The sequence below is a fragment of the Phragmites australis genome, chromosome 22 (assembly GCF_958298935.1).
Source record: "Phragmites australis chromosome 22, lpPhrAust1.1, whole genome shotgun sequence".
NCBI lineage: Eukaryota > Viridiplantae > Streptophyta > Magnoliopsida > Poales > Poaceae > Phragmites > Phragmites australis.
The window spans coordinates 8,470,607-8,486,313 of record NC_084942.1 but is presented as its reverse complement, the minus strand read 5'-3'; the positions used below and the strand labels follow the sequence as shown (position 1 = coordinate 8,486,313).

General features: G+C 43.0%; 1 protein-coding gene across 1 annotated transcript; it reads left to right on the top strand.

Moving 5' to 3' along the window:
* The first annotated feature begins 846 nt into the window (after window positions 1-846).
* Window positions 847-14,012, top strand: LOC133904733 (exocyst complex component 5). Its single transcript, XM_062346246.1, has 24 exons — window positions 847-1,084; window positions 1,175-1,375; window positions 1,498-1,572; window positions 3,294-3,395; window positions 3,538-3,588; window positions 3,696-3,801; window positions 4,298-4,411; window positions 4,486-4,577; window positions 4,801-4,969; window positions 5,064-5,140; window positions 5,233-5,331; window positions 5,424-5,514; window positions 5,893-5,978; window positions 6,051-6,227; window positions 6,569-6,622; window positions 6,706-6,834; window positions 6,947-7,039; window positions 7,122-7,268; window positions 7,441-7,538; window positions 7,607-7,691; window positions 12,387-12,445; window positions 13,447-13,545; window positions 13,622-13,705; window positions 13,800-14,012. Exons 1-24 carry the CDS (start codon window positions 1,028-1,030, stop codon window positions 13,870-13,872), a joined length of 2,418 nt encoding a protein of 805 aa, XP_062202230.1. The 5' UTR covers window positions 847-1,027; the 3' UTR covers window positions 13,873-14,012.
* The last annotated feature ends 1,695 nt before the right edge of the window (window positions 14,013-15,707 follow it).

The following is a 15,707-nucleotide window of genomic DNA, read 5'->3' as shown; positions in this document are numbered from 1 at the left end:
GATATCAGTATTTGTGATTGTCTGTTCCTTACCGGAGTATCCAGAGAAGGTCGGATACTCCGGGTCAGCTAGTTTCGTTTCAGCTTTGTAATCTTTTCATTTCATCTCCATCGGACATTAAGACATATGTAATAATTGTGATGAACTGTGTGGTGTGCTTTTAGTAACTTTAAATTTGTAAGACAATTTATGTTAGTGTGATGCATTTCAAGTTTATTTTGTTATGTTTATTTCTCTCTTTATTAGATTGAGTGATATATCTTGCCATATGCATCATGGATATTCATGTTCACACAAATTTGCACCCCACGGATCCTAGGATACAGGGGGAGCTTTTGCAAAATTTTCTTGTAAATATGTGCATTTAAGTTCAAACCTAATTCTTAATCAATTCACACATTCAGGGGGAGCTCACCGTATATTTTAGAATTCAAAATCTTTAAATTCAATTATCTCTTATAAGCTTTAATCGTGTTGTCATCAATCACCAAAAAGGGGGAGATTAAGGGACTAATGAGCTTATTTAAGCTATGAACAGGTTTTAGTTTTATTGGTGAAGTTATACGACATTGGCGTTCCTCAAAAAGAAAAGAGAAGCTATTTGTAGTACTTAATAGGATTTAATTTGATTTTATCTTTGAAATTGAGTTTAGAAAAACCGTTCTATCAAGAGGGATGCAATTAATAGTTTTGATGGTGTCTCAGTGCTCAAAGTAACCTCTTAAAATCAAATGTTGAGAGACATTTTCACCCACGGATCCCGGAAAATAGGCTAGAGTGATGTGAGTCCGGAGTTTTGACATCTTTACCCAAAAACTGTTCGTTAACTGTAGCAATTTTTTTTTTCCTCCGGTAGATCCGTCCCGTTCTCCTGCAGTTCCAGGCCAGCCGCGGCCTCCGTCCCGTCTTGCATTTCTCGTCCCGTCCGCCCCCAACCTCTCCAGATCGAACAAACGGGAAGCGACACCGCCGGCATTCCAACACCTCGGAGAAGAGAAGCCCCCAGATCTCCGCCCCGCCGGCCGCCATGCCGTCGGACCCCGCTGCCGCGCTCCCCCTCACCCTGGACCTCGAGGACTTCAAGGTAGGTTTCCCGTCTCTCCCTCCTCCTCCGATTCCCGTGGTCTCGGCTGCGATGTGGTCTCACTGTGGCTGGTGCGTGCGCACGGTGCAGGGGGACTTCTCGTTCGACGCGCTGTTCGGGGGCCTGGTGGACGAGCTGCTCCCGGAGTACCGCGGGGACGACGACGCCGCGCCCGCGCCGCCGCCGCCGCCGCCCGTGCTCGGGGCGGCTCCGCCCGTCTTCCCCGCCGTTGACGAGCTGCTAGGGCTCTTCAAGCACTCGTGCAAGGAGCTCGTCGACCTCCGCAGGCAGGTCCGTCACGTCCCGCCCCCTCCTTCCGGTGGTGCTGAATTCTGATTGTGGTCTCCATGCCAAGGACCGCCTGGCTGTTTGGCTGAATGACGGTGCAATGTTTTGTGGTTTTTGGTTGACAGATTGATAAGAGGCTTCAGAATCTGAAGAAGGAGGTGGCCGTGCAGGATGCTAAGCATCGCAAGACGCTTGGGGAGGTTAGTTAGTATGCTTACTGGGTTTTATATTTGTTTATTAGTGCAGTGGATGTTGTTCTAAGAAGAAAATTAATGGTAAGTAAACGAATAAGTATAGATGCAAACCAGAAAGAGCCGTATACAACCTTTTGCCCATAAAGTAAAGAACAAATTGCTTTCACTTACAGATATATATGACGGTGCCGCAGACCCACTGGAGGTATTCACGTTTATTTGTTGTCTTCCCTCTGCTATTGATCTTCTCTAAGATGAAAATCACAATTTTTATTTTAGGGGCATGCCGCCAAAAATTCAAGTCTCTGTTCATCCCTTTCCCTAAAGGAAGGAAAATCCATGAACTGACCACAGACTAAAACCATACCCCTGTTCAATAAGTCATATTAATTGTCCACCTTGCTGGTTCAGGAGTAATGTTCTTTCTTCTCTTTCTTTTTTCTTTTTTAAATGACCAGGTGCTCTGGCATTCTCTAAAGAAAGAGATGACACCTGAGTCAGTTCTAGCCTTCTAGGACTTGTTCATTCTATTCTTTTTCCTTAAAACATGTTCTTTTAACTTCAATATCAAAGATCCATGCAGAAAGGGGATAACTCCCCTTCTAAGTTTCCTGTAGCCACATCTCGTGGCACCACAGGAATCTTTGTGGGATTCCAACTGATCACCTTTTTTTCAAGACTTTTGGGAGATTTATATGATTTTTAGAGTTACAACAACATTATTTTGTGTTTCTGAAATTGAAATTATAGCATCGAGTATTTCTGTATAAATGCATATCTCAATATGTTACAAAGTGACACCTTTGAAGTAACTAGTCAGCATGAACGTGGAATCCACGTCGCTGAAAAATAAATGTTAATATAGAGTTGAAGATTTTAAAGATTCACAAAATTTTGAACTTCACTATATTTTCGGATAGCCATTGAATTTTCATCATTTCAGGAATGTTCCTGTTGTAAGGAGGAAATAATATCACCATAGCAAATTTTGATAATTTTAACAAGCAAACTACTTTGCTTATCATTTTTGAAGCAGCAATCTATTTGTCTTGTGAGTAATCCGCCAAATGCCTGAAGCCTATAGTTTGGCTGCTGCACCTTCATTGGATGTATAAAATTCTAGATCATTATTAACTTCCCCCATATTTGCAAATAGGAGTTGGTCACTTGGTTGATTGATTTTGTCTTTCATTACTTTAGCAAACATAAAGTGCAGAGAAGCCAAGGAAGGGGAAAACACTTCCCCTCTCTCCAACTGCATCATTCCAAGATTGTTGATTTTGGTTGCCCGGTATGGAGCCAACATCACATTGCTTTCGCGCGAGATCCTCTCTTGACTTTGATGGAACATTCCACGGCTAGCATTATCGCAGATAATCCATCAGATCATTGATTTCTTGTCCCCAGATGCTATAAGTCTGTAGCTAGTACCACCCAAGGCAATATTAGTGAGTTTTGTTAATGGCATCGCCTGTTGGGTGGTTTTCCGCTGTCTCATGCAGCAAGCTAGTGACCTGGAACAACTTCTCATTTTCTAAGGGTTCAATGGTCAAGATACATCGATTCAAATAGGCCACATGTATTATGAAATTCAACCTAGAATGACCATTGAAATTAATTAAGAGAAGATGACCCACCTCTTGATTATTTATTACAATTTTACAAATGATATTGAACCATTGGTTCCTGTTTCTTTTTTATATTCATTGTTTTATTTTTCTCTCCAGCTTGAAAAAGGTGTGGATGGACTATTTGATAGCTTTGCTAGGTTAGATTCTCGCATATCCAGTGTTGGCCAAACAGCTGCAAAAATTGGTGATCATTTACAGGTAATTCTCTCTTGCAGTATCGATGCCTGTAATTATTATTATACATATTTGCTGATTATGAGCTTATGACTTTACTCTGTTTCTTTTTTTTTGCCTTTCTCCAGTTTGGTTTTATATTTAACATCTACTTCTCGTCTGTCAGAGTGCAGAATCTCAGAGGGAAACTGCTAGTCAGACGATAGATCTCATCAAGGTAACATACTTGTTTTAGTTTGACGCTATTATGTTACCACTGTTCCTTGTGATCATATTTTTGCATGACCTCATTTTAACTGAAATTAAAATATGCTTATTTTGCAGTATCTGATGGAGTTCAACAGCACACCTGGGGACCTTATGGAACTTTCTCCATTATTTTCTGACGACAGTCGTGTTGCTGAGGCTGCTTCAATTGCACAGAAATTGCGTAAGCTCTAAATGGTTTTTGTGTAATATCATCAACTGAACGATTTACAATACTTTTCTTTATATGTCTGAGCTATGACATTCTTATGCTGTGTTTCATTTCTTTCCTTCTGTTGGTTGGCACTCGTTTACTTGATCAATATTTTGTAAACAAACACCATACATAATGATATATGTACGGAACAAAATTTCATTTTTAAATTTGTTCATAGCTTTTTTATGTGGTAAATTCTGCCATGAAAATATTCTCCTGCTTCTGGTGGGCATTAATGCAAGTGAGGTGCAGTCAAAGTCCAGCACAAATGTATTGTATATGCTAATTCTTGGAAATATATTGTTTTAGCAGCATATGTGAGCATTTATAATATCTAAGCAGAACTTTTTCAAGCTTCAAGTAGTAGTATTAGCAATCTTTTTTCACTCCAACATGCTGATGATGAACTCTAATTTATTTGTAAATTTATGGATAACATTTGTTGCATGTTTTGATATTGTAGGATCATTTGCGGAGGAGGATGTTGGTAGACATGGTGTAACATCAGCTGTAGGTTCTGCTAATGCAAGCCGTGGTTTGGAGGTTGCTGTTGCAAATCTGCAAGAATATTGTAATGGTCAGTTTGCTTACTTTCACCTTTCTGTAGTGATTTTGTTGGTATCTGGATATGAATATTTATTTTCTATGCAGAATTGGAGAATAGATTGTTGGCTCGGTTTGATACTGCATCACAGAGACGAGAGTTGTCTACAATGGCAGAATGTGCTAAAATATTGTCACAGGTGTGCATTTTATGCAAGCAACATGGTAATGTCATGCTCAGATTGCCTGATTAAAGGAAAAGATTCTTATAGAGTACATTTTGGTTGTACTCCATGAATTTTAGCATTGATGGAAAAAACCTGGTTCATATTTTGCAGTTGAGATCTAGGACTATTTAATTTTCTCTATATTATTCAAGGGTTACTTGATTTTCATAAGTTTTTCATGGTACATTGATTACAGTTCAATCGGGGAACCAGTGCTATGCAACACTATGTTGCAACACGACCAATGTTTATCGATGTGGAAATTATGAACACTGATATTCAAGTTGTTCTTGGTGACGAGGGGCTGCTAGCTGACTCCAATAGTATTGCAGATGGCCTCTCTACATTGTACAAGGAAATTGCAGGTATTGATAAGCTATACTCTTGACAATTCTTTTTGGAACCTATACTTTCATGATTTTTACTTTTAGTACTCTGATATATCCTATTACTGTTCAGATACTGTGAGGAAAGAGGCAACTACAATAATGGCTGTCTTTCCTTCTCCAAATGAGGTTATGGCAATTCTTGTGCAGGTATGTTTTCTTAAATGGTACTCTGAATCTGTGTGGTCACTTTGATTTATAAAATAGATAGATCAAGTAAGACTATTGTACTTTGTTTTCAGCGAGTGCTAGAACAAAGGGTGACAACAATTCTTGATAGACTTCTGATAAAGCCCTCTCTTGCTAGCTTGCCTCCTCTAGAGGAAGGAGGCCTTCTACAAGTAAGTGCTGTGCTCTACAATACTTTTATTGTAGCCTTTTGCCAACCCGTCACACAAGCATGATGCCCTGCTGATGTCAATTAAAATGGCAGTATCTAAGGGTTCTGGCAGTTGCATACGACAAGACAAAAGAACTTGCTAAGGAGTTGCAGTCTGTTGGTTGTGGGGATTTGGACATAGAAGGTATCTTGTATTGCATACAATTTTTCTTCTTTTGTTGATCCTTGTGTATTGTGTTTAGAAAAAGTGCTAATTTTGATCCTTTACTGAACCGAGTTCTATTTTGTATAATGGATCTGAGCAACGGTTGATATATTAGGTAATACATGCATGTAGCATTATTAGAATATTAGAACTTTAGTTTCATATTAGTAGTATGATTAACAATTTGTATTGTTTTTCTGACATAGTGTTTTTTTGGTTTGAATGGCCTATTGGTTCATCAACTTTAAGTGGTTCAATTTATGGCTCTGACTACAATTACTTGATTCCTTCACATTTGTAATGCAGTTGCAGATCTGTTGATTGTTATTATGATTCTCTCTTTTGTCTTTCTTTTAGGTCTCACTGAATCCATATATGTTGCCCACAAAGATGAGTACACAGAATTTGAGCAGGCATCACTCGGACAGTTATATCAATCAAAGGTTATATTTTCTGCATTTGTAAAATGTACTAATTTCAAGTACCATATTTTGTAAAACTGATCTGCTGTGCAGATGGCTGAACTGAGAGCTGAGGCCAAGCAACAATCTGAGTCAACTGGCTCAATTGGACGTGCAAAAGGAGCATCTTTGACTACATCACCACAGCAGCAGATATCTGTTACTGTAGTAACGGAATTTGTTCGCTGGAATGAGGAAGCCATATCCAGATGCACACTGTTGTTTTCTCAGGTTGAACCAATTTACTTAGCTATTTCTTTCCTCATCCATTACTTATCCTTATTTATAATGATTTCATATGTTTGATGATTTCATTTAGAGCTTATTACCGGGTGAAAAGATTCTGTATTTGTTAAAATTTGAATATCTTGTGTGATAAATAGATGTCACCAGCATGAATGAACATGTTATTAACTTCAGAAGGTCCAACTGCTATTTTTTTCCTTAAAATATCCAAAAGTTTTGAGAATAGCCCAGAATGTTATTTTCTGATATCTAAAATTGTAAATAATTCCATGTATCTTGTCAACTGCTGTTCCGACTATACTAATTTGAAGTAATATCTTTTGCAGCCTACTACTGTTGCAGCTAACGTCAGATCCATATTTGCGTGCTTGCTTGATCAAGTAAGTACAGAGCCACGAGCCATAAAATAAAAAATATATAAATTAATTAATTCCTGTTGGATGACAAAGTTTTGTTGCTATAGGTGAGCCAATATCTAACTGAAGGGCTTGATCGTGCTAGAGAGAGTTTAAATGAGGCTGCAGCTTTGCGGGATAGATTTGTCATCGGGACAAGTGTTAGTAGAAGGGTGGCAGCTGCTGCTGCTTCTGCGGTAAGTCTTCTTTCCTGTTCTTCAGTCTACTGTTCATTTTTGGCAGTCAAACACATTTTTTTCTAAAGTTATCATGGTATGGGAGATTTAGCTAGATTTGAAATATTTGCAGGCAGAAGCGGCAGCTGCTGCTGGTGAGAGTAGCTTTAGATCCTTCATGATTGCTGTGCAGCGTTGTGCCAGTAGTGTAGCTATTCTTCAGCAGGTAATCTGTGCTATTCCTAAACTTGCAACCTATGCTGCTTGGAAATGAACCATACTTGAATTTCTCTGTTTCCTCTCTGTAGTACTTCTCAAACACCATATCTCGGCTCCTGCTGCCTGTCGATGGTGCTCATCCATCTGCTTGTGAGGATATGGGATCAGCAGTATCAGTGGTCGAGGCTGCTGCTCACAAAGGACTGCTACAATGTATTGATACTGTCATGTCTGAGGTGTGCACCTTTTCTCCTTACCTTTCGTTACATAAATACATGGGATCACATTATTTGCTGTTTGTGTGTCTTATTACTCAATGATTGAATTGCATAAGTCATTTTTCATGTCACTAGCCATTTGGAATATTTGCTGATGCATAAGCATGATGCTTCTGGCTTGGGCTTGTAGGTCGAAAGATTGTTGTCTTCAGAACAAAAGGCTACAGATTATCGGTCACCGGATGATGGAGCTGCACCAGATCATCGGCCAACTAATGCTTGCATAAGGTGATCTTTTCTATGCTTTATGTTTAGCACGGTCCAATTAACTAACTTATGGTTCTCGGTTATTTCAGAATTGTAGCCTATCTCTCTCGTGTTCTTGAGGTTGCATTCAGTGCCCTTGAAGGTCTCAACAAACAGTCCTTTTTGAGTGAGCTGGTATGTTACTAATAGTGGATGTTGATTTTCAGATTTTTTTTCCGAGTGGCTACAGATACGCAAGCAACAGGGTTATGAAAATCGATATCCTACAAGACACATGGGAAACAGACCATTTTTGCACTGTTGCACAGTGATCATGCAAAAATATCTATTATTCCTTTGCACGACTGCACAACAATGCTTCCTTTTGTCATTAGGTCTTCTGTATATATTTTCGTGCTAGTAGGAAATGGTTCATCTTAGTTACAAGATAGCCAGCTTCACATTCCATCCACCAGTCACCATATTGGATTTATGTTGGGTTCAACACTACAGGTCCCTAAGTTTGCATGAGTGGCTCAACTAGGTCTATGGATTTGAAAACCAGATATTTAGGTCCCCAAACTTGTATAAGTGGTTCAAGTAGATCTGCTGGCATTAAGATATTGATGCAGCATCGACAGGGCAGCAGCCCTCCTTTGCATGGCCTTTTATGGCCGATATCCACTTTGCCAACCTGCCCATGTATTGCCACGAGCAGTTCCCCATTGCGCCCTCTTAAGCAAATGGAGGAAGCACTTGGCCTTGTTCGGTCTGGCCTGCCAGTGCACATGGTGCAACAACTGTTGACAATGGGACCAACTCACCAACATTCTTAGCGCGCCTCATGTCTCCTTGTTCCAACTAAGAGCAGAAAGATGATGCTGTGGCTGTTAATGTTTGCAAACTTATTTACGAGATCCAATCCCTGTTAATAAGTCTTCCCAGATTACAGAAAGTTTCTCGTAATCCACCAAACAAGTTGAATATTTTTAAGCATATCTATCCCAAATTTCTAATGTTCTTCCTCGCCCATTGTTCTAAACTGCCTCCCACTGAAAGAGACCAAAGAACAAAGCTGTATGTGGTGCCCCACAGTTGCTCTTCAAAATTCTGCTCTCCTGACTGGTCCTCACCGTTCTTGACTCAATCATTTGACTGGCAACCACTTTGACCTTGACCTCAATTACCTTGGGAACAGGGAAGCGGACACACGTTGGTGGCATGTCCTGAGTGTCGCTGGGAAGGATGATGTTATGACCGGCAAGAAGTGCAGCCAGCGCAGCAAGATTGGTCCAGAATCGGTTTAGGAGAAAGAGTCTAGTCGGTTTAGAAGATAGAGTCCAGTCGGTTTGGTGATTTGAATCAGTTTCTGCTTTGGAGATAAGAGAGTTTGGTTAGTTTAAAAATCAGGAGAGAATTAGAGATAAGATTAAGAGATAGAGTCGGATTTGAACTAGAGATAAGGTTAGAGATAGAGTTGGTTTAAATGGAGTCTTTGTAGGCTGGCCGGGATCCTTCCTGGCCCGCTATATATTCTGCTCGGCATCAGCCGAGAAAGGTTAATCAAATATCAGTTTATCCCCTACCTTTTTCTATCTCTCTATCCCTCTCGGTCTGCCTTCTCTCCCCCTCAACATCTTCTCTGTTCAGCCCAGCCATGATCTCTAGGAAGGTGATCATGGCACCAACTCGCAGGTCCTTCAAGCCTAGGTCTAAAGTGCAGCACAGGTATAACTTGAGAAGGTTAGGCTCTATCATTTGGTATCAGAGATGCCAGGGTCCGACTCCGTCGAGGGCACTAGCTCTTAGGCTGTGGCCGACCTGCAGAAGAGCGTGCAACAATAGCTTAGCAATTTGGCGCAACAGGTGGCTGCCATGTCTTCGCAGTTGGTCGTGGTCGACAAGCTCGCAGGATGCCTTGTCCCAGGCAACAACAGTACAACCATTGCCAACTGCAACCATCGCCAATAGCAGTATAGGCATGCCGGCCAGTACAACAACACCACTGCCTACAACCATGCCAGTTGCTGGAAGCTTATCAGGCGTCTTGCCATTGCTGCACAACCCCCTTCCCCAATTGTCACCCACCACTACAATCTAATACATCCAATTTCTCCACTCACCATCGCTCATCCCCACTTTTCCATCCCTCTAGTTTCCATTTGTTTCGCATGTCAGTAGCACCATGGACCATGGCCAACCAAGCGTCAACGCAGGTGTGCCTCGTTTTCACAAGCTTGAGTTTCTGACCTTCGATGGCAAGGAGGATCCGCTCGGGTGGTTGAATTGTTGCGAACACTTCTTTCGCCGCCAACATACACTGGAGAGTGACAAGGTTTGGTTGGCGACCTATCACCTTGTTGGCATCGCTCAACATTGGTACTATATGCAGGAACGTGACAACGGCACGCCTCCTGGGCGCACGGCAAGGAGCTGTGCCATCTTTGTTTTGGACCACTTCAGAGCAATCCACTTGGCGAACTGGCGCCTGCCCTTTCCAATTAGGGTTGAATCTACATAGAGAAGTTCTAGGCCCTCTTGTGTCACGCAGACCCTCTCTTGTCTACCTCATCAGGTCTAGCTGTTTACTGATGGATTGCCAGATCGTGTTTGCATTGATGTGGAGCTTCAAGACCCGAAGGACCTACAGATGGCGATGAATCTGGCACGGGCATATGAACGCCATGCCCAGGCTATGGATGGCTCTTCTTCGACTACACATCTTGTAGCTCGCGCACTAGGCTGACCCCCTCCAGTGGTGCCCAAGCCGCTTGGGGTGTAGGGGTTGAGCTTAGGCTTGGCTATGCCATCTCCACGGTTGCACCTGTTCCGTCGCTTGTCCCCGACTGAATTAGCCAAGCGGTCCTGGCGAGGTGCTGTGCGCTCCGCGTCACGTTCTGCCTGCTGTTTCCATTGCTATTAACGTCCAATGCCATGTACATGTTTGTATCTATCGCACTAGCCTCGGGACAACCGGCGACTCCTGAAGCGCAACAATTGTCCACGACTACTGTCACCAACCACACCGTCAAGCAGTTGTCGCCGGCTGAGATGGAGGACTGCCGTCTCCGTGGCCTCTGCTACAACTGCAACGAGCAGTTCGTTTGCGGCCACAAGTCCTACAACCGCCTCTTCCTCCTAGAATTGGGGGCTGACAACGACATCGATGGCAGCCAGGAAGATGACGCCGACGAGCCCCACATCTCTCTACACACGATAACCGGCATTAAGACAAGTGAGACCATGCAGGTCCAGTGCAGAATCGGTGACAGTGTTGAATGCCCTGCTTGACTCGGGTTCGACACAGAACTTTGTGTCTGAGTCCGCGGCGGTGCGGACAGTCCTCAAAGTTTATCTGCGCGGCAACCTGCACGTCATGGTGGTTGACAGTGAGCGGGTTCCATGCTCGAGCATCTATTGACATGCCGTGTTCTACATTGATACTGAAGAATTCCAGGCGGACCTCTTCGTCCTTCCACTGGGCGTCTACGATGTGGTGCTAGGGACTCAGTGGTTGGCCACACTGGGACTCATCTTGTGGGATTTCGGCCATCTCACCTTGTCTTTCTGGTACCATGACTGCCGAGTTACATGGACTGGAGTGTCTATTGACAGTGAGCGGTTTCCATGCTCGAGCATCTATTGACGTGCTATGTTCTACATCGATACTGAAGAATTCCAGGCGGACCTCTTCGTCCTTCCACTGGGCGTCTACGATGTGGTGCTAGGGACTCAGTGGCTGGCCACACTGGGACTCATCTTGTGGATTTCGGCCATCTCACCTTGTCTTTCTGGTACCATGACCGCCGAGTTACATGGACCGGAGTGTCCCATGCTGGTGAGTCCTCAGCTCACCATCTACGATGGGCGTGATCTTCGAGTGGCGCTGTTCGCCATGGTTCGACAGCAGGAGAACACAATCGTCACAAGGCTACATGCTTGCGGCACGTTTTGGTGCAATGCCATGATGCAGGCCTATGCGCAAAACCACCAGCACCATGACGCGCTTGATGTCTATGTCCGCATGCTCAGGTCTTGCTCCCTTGGAGCGACTTTTGCTGCGGCAATCGGTTCCCGTTCCTGCTCAAGGCCTGCAGTGCTGGAGCTGGCAAACCGGTGCTCGCGCACATGGTGAGGTCCAGCTGCAAATCCCATGACGAGCTCTTGGACGAAGGCATGTGCTACTTCGATTGCATGAAGGATGTTTGCGGCGTTGAACCTAGCGTCAAGCACAATGACTGCATCATGGGACGATCTTCAGGCGTTTCAAGGACGTTACCCAAAATTCCAGTTCAAGGACGAGCTGCTTGTCGGTTGGGGGGGGGGGGGGATGTTATGTGGGGCTGGTCCTATAGCCACCGTAAAAGGCATTAGGGCCGGCGGCAGCAGCAGCAACATATCATGACTTGCCATATAATTAGGAGATATAGTTGGTATAAGTCGGGTTTGATTCGGTTAGGAGATAAGGTTGAGATTTGGTTTCCAATTCAATAGGAGATAAGTTTGGTAAGTTAGGATTTGGAGTCGGTTTAGGATTGTAATCACCTTTCTATATGAGGAGAGGTAATATTTAGAATAAAGGCAAGCAAAAGAAGAATTAATCTATGTCTCCTCTAATATTCTAAGTCACCCCAATTTATAGTCTAATCCCTCCCCTATTAGCTGACGCCATCCGGCTATCCTCCCAGTGGATGTTCAGGACCTACTATTCAATTTACAAAAAGATGTATTGAAACAAAACACATGTAAGTATTTGAGCAAACTGCTGCTTACACGTGTGCTCTTGCTGATATTTATATTGGTAATGGTGACAGCTGGTTCTGATATTTTATGCAATATTTTATTGACATGTAAACTATGTACTTTAAATAACCTGAGCTGTGCCTTCAGGGAAATCGCTTGCATAAGGGTCTGCTTAATCATTGGCAGAAGTTCACATTTAGTCCCAGGTATGTTTCTATCATTTTAAAACAAATAAATTTCTATCTTCTTGATTTTTGGCTTCTGGTTCATGACTACATGTCCGCAATTTGTTCGGTGCAAAATCTGATCCCCTTGTGATAATTTGCATTCATCCTTTGTTGGTTCAATTCGAAATAAACATAATATTAGATTCATCAAGTATCTGTCTAAAACGATAAATTGAGCATAAGAATTCAGTAGCAACCTTGAATCGGTTGGATTACAATTTACAACATCCAAAAGTTTGTCTTCATTTGCTTTTTGATCTATGGAAATCTGGTAACAAAATATAATATTTGATAATTAGATTCATCAAGTATCTGTCTAAATCACTTACTTGAGTATAAGAATTAAGTGACCTTGAATCGGTTGGATTACAACATAAAAAAGTTTCTCTTGATTTGATTTTGTGATCTATGGAAATTCAACTTAATATTATAAAAGAATGTTTTTTCAATCACTACCTTCTGCCTTTTGAGCTGTCCAGTAGTGATTACTTTAATCAATCTGCCATTACCTTTTTACCATCTAACCTGATTGACAAAATAGGAGGTTCAACTTCATCATTTGAGTTCTCATCGCCCGATAGTGAATTTTGCTCAGAGAACTATTCTTGACCTCAAATCTGGAAGGCTTTGGTCCTAGCATTCTTAATATTTAGCTCAGATATAGTGCATGACTGAGTCATCAGTTAACTCAGTTGACCAACCCAAACAAGAATGTTTCCAGAATGATGGCTTTTTGCGCTCCTTACTATCTGGTTGCATTTTAGATTGCTGGTCTTCGATAGAAATCTGTGTTAGGTAATAAGCCAAAGTTTGGATTGATGGAGTGGTCATATATAGTTCAAGTTAAAAGACATTAAAACCAAGAACATGCGATATAGTAATATGGTCATGAACCATTACAATTATTGTGCATGCCAGCCAATACAAATCGATTATCTTGGCAGAACCTTACTTTACAGTGCTGTGTTTGTTTTTTGTAGTGGTGGGCTGCGGTTGAAACGTGACATCACTGAATATGGGGACTTTGTTCGTAGCTTCAGTGCCCCCTCCATAGATGAGAAGTTCGAACTGCTTGGAATGTAAGTGTCTTGTCTGTAGTTTTGTCTTGATGGTTGTGTCAATTCACTAATATTTATTCGTATTGCATATTTGCAGCATGGCGAATGTCTTTATTGTTGCTCCAGAAAGTTTAGCATCCTTGTTCGAAGGAACCCCCAGCATCCGGAAGGACGCCTTGAGGTTGTCTGCATAGAACATTTAATAAGATTTTGACAAACAACCACATTTTGTTAGGGACCTGAACACTTAATTTGGGGTCTGAATTGCATTGCAGGTTCATTCAGCTGAGGGATGATTATAAGACGGCAAAAATCGCTTCAATGCTTAACAATATCACGTCTGAATAATTGGTGCCTGAAGAGCACGATGTTTGAGCAGCATACACTTTGTTGTTGCATGGTGTAAGATTATCAAATACTCCAGGATTCCCCCAAATGATTTTGACAATCGATGTCGTGTGTATAGCAGAGCTTCAGAATTCTGTTAATTCTTCGGGTTCCTTTTTTCTTCTTGGGTCTGCTCAACTTGAGTAGGGATGGCAACGGGTTGGGTTTAGCTAGAACTTATCTGTCACCAAACCCAAAAATCAAAACTTGACCCGCATCCAAATTACTAATCGGGTGCAAAAGTGCTCCTATGCCTGAACTTGGTGGGGACCGAAACCCAATGGGGACCTGGCGGGTCTTACCAATCGATGGACGAGGCGTGTGCGCTGGAGCGGAGGAGCTTATCAGTGGTGTTGGCGCAGAGAGGGAAGACGGCGATGCTAGGTGTGGAGCGGTGGTGACGTCGGATGTTGTTGTGTGGAGGGGGTGGCGTTGGTGCGGAGAGGGTGGGTGGCAATGTCGGGTGCGGTCGCACGGAGGGTGCAGTGACAACGGGTGTAGTCACGCAGAAGGGGCAACATTGGTGGGGAGAGGATGGGTGGCGACGAGCGGAGTGGCAGACAGCGACGATGTCGGGTGTGGAAGGGGTGATGCCTTCGTGGAGAGGGTGGATAGCGACGTCGGTCGTTGGGCGCGAAGCGGTGGAGGGGGCGGTGACATCGGGTGTGGAAGGGGTGGCACTGGCGTGGAGAGGGTGGCATCGGCGCAGAGAGGGCGGGCGGTTGGCCTGTTTCCTTATCGAGGTGTCGCCCGGGTGTGTTGGGCCGGGCGCCTCGACTGGGCGGGGTGCTGCTATGATGACATGGGCGGGGTGTGCTGCTATGCTGGGTTAAGCTAAGATTTAGATCTAGGTTGAAGTAGAGAACATGTGTTATTTTGAGTGCCCACGTGTCATCCACGGAAAAGATCAAACCTACACCCGCATCTGCTCTAAATCGGGTATCAGATCTGTGGACGGGATTTAAAATCTGAACTTGCACCCGTCGGGTGCAGAGCCTGTAGGGACCTGAATCCACGGGTCTCGCTACCATCTCTAAATTTGAGTTGTACATGTGGTCTCATTCAGGTCTATAAATACCTGTGTTCTTGTACGAGCATTATGTAGAGAAATTGTATTTGGGTTGCGTAACAGAATTTGTGGTCTCTACATCTAATCAGTCAAGCAACTATCATCCTGACATGGCCTGTTGATAGTTTCTTGTTTGTTGTTGATCTTGTTATGGAGGGTACCTGTTGCTGCGCCTATATTTGCCGAACCTTGGCCTCCACTTTGGGTTCTTTTGCGAGCTGCGCTTTTGGATCCCTCTGATTGTTATTCTAGGTGCAGTGTACTCCTTGATAGTTGCTGAATCTTATGGGTACAGTAGTGTCAACAGCACTAGAGAACAGAATTTTGTTATATACGATACTCCAATTGTATCAAAGTTCCGAATCAGATGAATTAGGAGCTGAACTTCAAAAACTATTTAGACGGAAGGCCCGTTAGGCAGGCTAGTGATTTTCTGAGCAAAAGGTGAAATATGGATATGATTCACTAGAAATCTTCATCCATCTATAAAATAGAAATATTAATAATCATGCATGTCTGGTAATGGTGCCCGGATTGCAATCTGCAAAGCCTGTTTTTGAAGAAGTGCAAGCATGTTTAATTGTATTGGCAAGCACCGCAGCTGGAGCATGCTCCGCGAAGGAAATGGTGAACTGGGGCACCCGGGAAAATAATCCTAAAACACCCGGTCCCATGTATTTGAGGGTCAAACTCTACTCACCGTGTGACACATAATATTTTATTTCTT

Bases quoted from the DNA above. Each gene is read 5' to 3' on its own strand.
- LOC133904733 (XM_062346246.1), top strand. From the start codon at position 1,028: ATGCCGTCGGACCCCGCTGCCGCGCTCCCCCTCACCCTGGACCTCGAG. The intron at 4,970-5,063 runs GTATTGATAAGC...ATTACTGTTCAG, and splicing joins ATTGTACAAGGAAATTGCAG to ATACTGTGAGGAAAGAGGCA. The intron at 6,835-6,946 runs GTAAGTCTTCTT...AAATATTTGCAG, and splicing joins CAGCTGCTGCTGCTTCTGCG to GCAGAAGCGGCAGCTGCTGC.